General features: G+C 47.5%; 1 protein-coding gene across 1 annotated transcript; it reads right to left on the reverse strand.

The window, feature by feature from the left end:
• Positions 1-206: 206 nt before the first annotated feature.
• col8a1a (collagen, type VIII, alpha 1a) lies at positions 207-2,572 on the reverse strand. The gene is made up of 2 exons (XM_034128871.1): positions 2,401-2,572; positions 207-2,143 (listed from the first exon to the last, which is right to left on the reverse strand). Exons 1-2 carry the CDS (start codon positions 2,555-2,557, stop codon positions 207-209), a joined length of 2,094 nt encoding a protein of 697 aa, XP_033984762.1. The 5' UTR covers positions 2,558-2,572.
• Between the last annotated feature and the right edge of the window lie 1,341 nt (positions 2,573-3,913).

Here is a 3,913-nt window from a genome sequence, read left to right on the forward strand (position 1 = left end):
GCTATAAAGTATAACAGCTGCTGCACATACAAACCTTCAGGCTTCTGATTTGTCCTCTCATCTCTGCTGATGAGATCAATACTTTGTTGACTTACCATTATATAAGACTGCTAAGTCTTTGGTGGTTTATAATAATGTTTATATTATACAAAATAGGCTCCCACTTTGATCTCATAGAAGTACCTCTATCTCTGTAGTTTGTGGTTTCACATTGGATATAACAAATATCCAGAGAATGAGGAGTGCACATACTGTCCAGCATAAAGTCCTGAGGCCTGATCTGAGGGCAGCTGAATATACACAGTGTCCCCCGGTTGTAGAGGTAGTACTGCACTCCCTGATGCTTGATCTAAGAAACCCTTTTTGTATTCATCATATGTATACATCACTGGCTCATTGTTCCTCATCAAAGCCACCCAGACATTAGCTCCTTTGCAATGAACGTGGTAGGCAAAGTAATAAATGCCGGGCATGTCACAGGTGAAGATTCCTGTTTCCGGGTTGTAGTTTTGGCGACCATTGTACAAGAGCTTGTCGAAGACGACTGGAGTGCCCACAGGTGGAAAGGGAGTGGTTATTAAAGCTGTGAACGCTGGCATTTCCAGCCCACTGGCCCCCATTGCTTCTGCCCTGTTGCCTCCATACTTTCCCTTCTTTCCATAGCCGCCAGTCTTAACACCATCTAGTTCAGGGCCCATTTGAGAGAGCACTCCAGCGAACTCAGGGGACAGACCCGATGCACCAGTTGGGCCTGGTGGTCCAGGGAGGCCAGGCTGACCTCGTTGTCCAGCTGGCCCTGATGGCCCCTCTTTCCCTTGGGGTCCTATGGGACCAGGAATACCTGGATTTCCCTCACCTGCAATGCCTGGTTGACCAGGAACACCGCCATCTCCTTTCGAACCTGGGAGACCAGAAGGCCCAATTGGTCCTGCAGTGCCATCCATTCCAGGGATTCCTTTAGGACCTTGAGGTCCCACTGCACCAGGTAATCCACCTTGTCCTTTTGGCCCGGGAAGTCCTGGAGATCCAGGGTTACCAGGTAGACCTTTATGCCCTCCATCTCCTTTCGCTCCACCCGGTCCTGGTGGACCTCTTGGTCCTGGCTCTCCACGATTTCCAGGCAGACCATCCTTACCAGGTATTCCAGAAGCACCAGGGTTACCCTGGTCTCCTCCAAGCCCGTTAGGTCCTACTTCTCCACAATCTCCTTTAGGACCAGGTGCACCTAAACCACCTGGGGTTCCCAGACGGCCAGGAGGACCTGGTGGACCATTTGGTCCTGGTGGTCCAAGCATACCAGGCAGGCCCCCGTAGCCTTTATCTCCTTTTGGTCCTGAAGGTCCAGGTTGTCCACCCATACCTTTATCACCTTTTGGTCCTAGGAGCCCTGGTTTACCAAATCCAGGAAGTCCTGGCTTTCCTGGCAGACCTGGTGGTCCTGAATGACCTTTCCCACCTGGCATGCCTGGCTGTCCTGGCAGGCCATTTTGACCTGGTTTTCCCTGACCCGGTAGACCTGGTGGGCCAGGCTGTCCTCCTTCCCCAGGTGGCCCAGCTGGTCCTAGCTCCCCAGGATGACCTTTATTTCCTGATGGTCCGAGTGGCCCTGGTGCCCCATTCAAACCAGGTTTTCCAAAACCAGGCAGCCCTCTTGGGCCAGCAGGTCCTTGGGTCCCTGGGAGCCCTTTGTGACCAGGTTGTCCTGGCTGGCCTATCCCTTTGTCTCCTTTGGGTCCCGGTAATCCTGGTAGTCCTGGCAACCCTTTGTGACCTGGCTCTCCCTTGAGACCTGGTTGGCCAGGTAATCCCTGTCCCCCTGGTTTACCTATTCCTGGCAGCCCAGGTGGTCCTGGGGGACCCTGAGGCCCTGTCTGCCCAGCTGGCCCTTCCTCACCCCTAGGGCCCATTTCTCCTTGTGGTCCAGGCTCACCACTTCCTCCTGGCTTGCCTGCAAGTCCTGGCAAACCTGGTTTTCCAATTCCAGCCCCCCCTGGTGGACCTAGTGGTCCTGGTCGTCCCTCGGGTCCGGGCTGTCCATTCCCTGAAGGTCCAGGAGGTCCTGCGGGTCCCTCAGCTCCAGGTGGCCCGGCTGGGCCAGGCTCTCCTTGGGGAATCCCCTCAGCGCCACTAGGGATTGTCTGACCTGGATAAATATTCAACAGGAAATTATTGATTTGATAATATAGAGGCAATGCTTTGATTGTTAAGCCAGGGCATACATGACCATGACACGGACACTCAGTTGAAATAGAAAAACACAACAATGGTTCAATAAAAAAAATATATATTTTGTGCGATTAATGTTCATTGGCAGGTAGTGTCACATTTGTCCAAGATGAGACTGATATATATTTTTGGAAGTTTGTTGGTTACTGGATGTAAAAATGTTGATTTTCTCACCTTTGTCTTGGCCCCCATTATAGCCGTCTCCTTTATGAGCATTGCCTTTGCCCTTGTGCATGGGCATCTGGGGAATCTCCTTCCTGTAGTGGGGATACTGCATATACGGCACCTCTTTGCCAAGGTACTGTTGTTGGGGAAAACCTTCTTTGCCCATTTGTTGGTGGTGTTGCACCGGCTGGTATTGCTGAGGGTGTTGCTTGTGTCCATAGTATGCCCCAGCAGTCACACAAGTAAGTACTGCGAGCTGTAGCAGTGTCAGAAAGAAAGGGAGGGGAGGCATGGCCAAGGCCTGTATGGAAGGAAGACAAGACGAGGTGAGTGAGGGATCTGCATTTCATGTACATTACTAAGTATGTCGATCAAACATTGGTATAGTATCGGTTTAGCACTTCTTGAGAACCTCATTTGCCAAAGTAGGATGTTTGTCTCCCTCTGCTGGATTTACATTGGAGCTGCACTGACTTGTGACCAGTATTTGCAGTCGGTTGCGTTTATACTGTATGTCATTGTGTCATCCACTAATATTGTCACAGGCAGACATAAACCTGAAAGTTTTAAATGTATTTTTCTGCTTACATTTGGAATAAATGGGCTAGTTAATAGTTTGTGGTAGGATTGATTGAACTCTTAATGTTTACTAGTTATTTTAGTAAACATATTAGGGGTTGTGTATGTTACTGTTTAAAGGTTAAAAACGATTGTATCTGAGAAGGATACTTTGAAATGTGTGTTAATTTCAATTTTGGCCCTACATTAGGAATAAAATGAACCTCCTGTAGGTGTCCAGAAGGGGGAGACACACAAAGAGTCACATATTTATTTTGAAAGATGTCCTGTTGAAAATATACACTTAAAGATATACTAAAGTACCAGTACACTAATTAATCTGTCACACCGTCTAAAAAAGAATGTGATATTGAAACATTTGTATTTACATGTATTCAGACACACTGCTTTTTTTGCTCTTTTTACAAGTATGTGAAGTATTTCTGCCACCTTCCAGTTAACTCACTGGTGTGCACACACCACTCCTGCTGGTATTAATAGGAACATTCTTGTTGTTCGTACATTAGTGCAACATATTTTGTCAGATATCTGAGACAGAAAAAAGGCAAAAAAAAGAAAGAAATCTCAATAACGACACAAAAGTCGGAATGTGACACAGGAAGGCGGTTAGAATGAGGAATATCTAAAGCAACCTATAGATGCCTGTCAGAAGTATAAGAAAGTCCCCAAGTCTCAAATATACATTATATATTATAAAAAAAGTTGCGGTCCAAAAGTTGTGGTCTGCTTTAAATGGACAGTAACAGAGCGAGTCAAAGAGGTTTTCCTTGGCTCCAAAGCCAGTGAATACCTCACCATAAGCTGCTCCTCTGAGTGGTTACTCTTCAGTTTTTCTTTATAAGTGCAATTTCCACCCCAGTCTCCTGCCACACTCATTTTATTACAGCCAGCTCATCCATGGTTCTTCTAATTCGCATCCTAAACCGCATCCTAAGTGTCCACT

This window comes from Trematomus bernacchii, unplaced genomic scaffold (assembly GCF_902827165.1).
Source record: "Trematomus bernacchii unplaced genomic scaffold, fTreBer1.1, whole genome shotgun sequence".
NCBI lineage: Eukaryota > Metazoa > Chordata > Actinopteri > Perciformes > Nototheniidae > Trematomus > Trematomus bernacchii.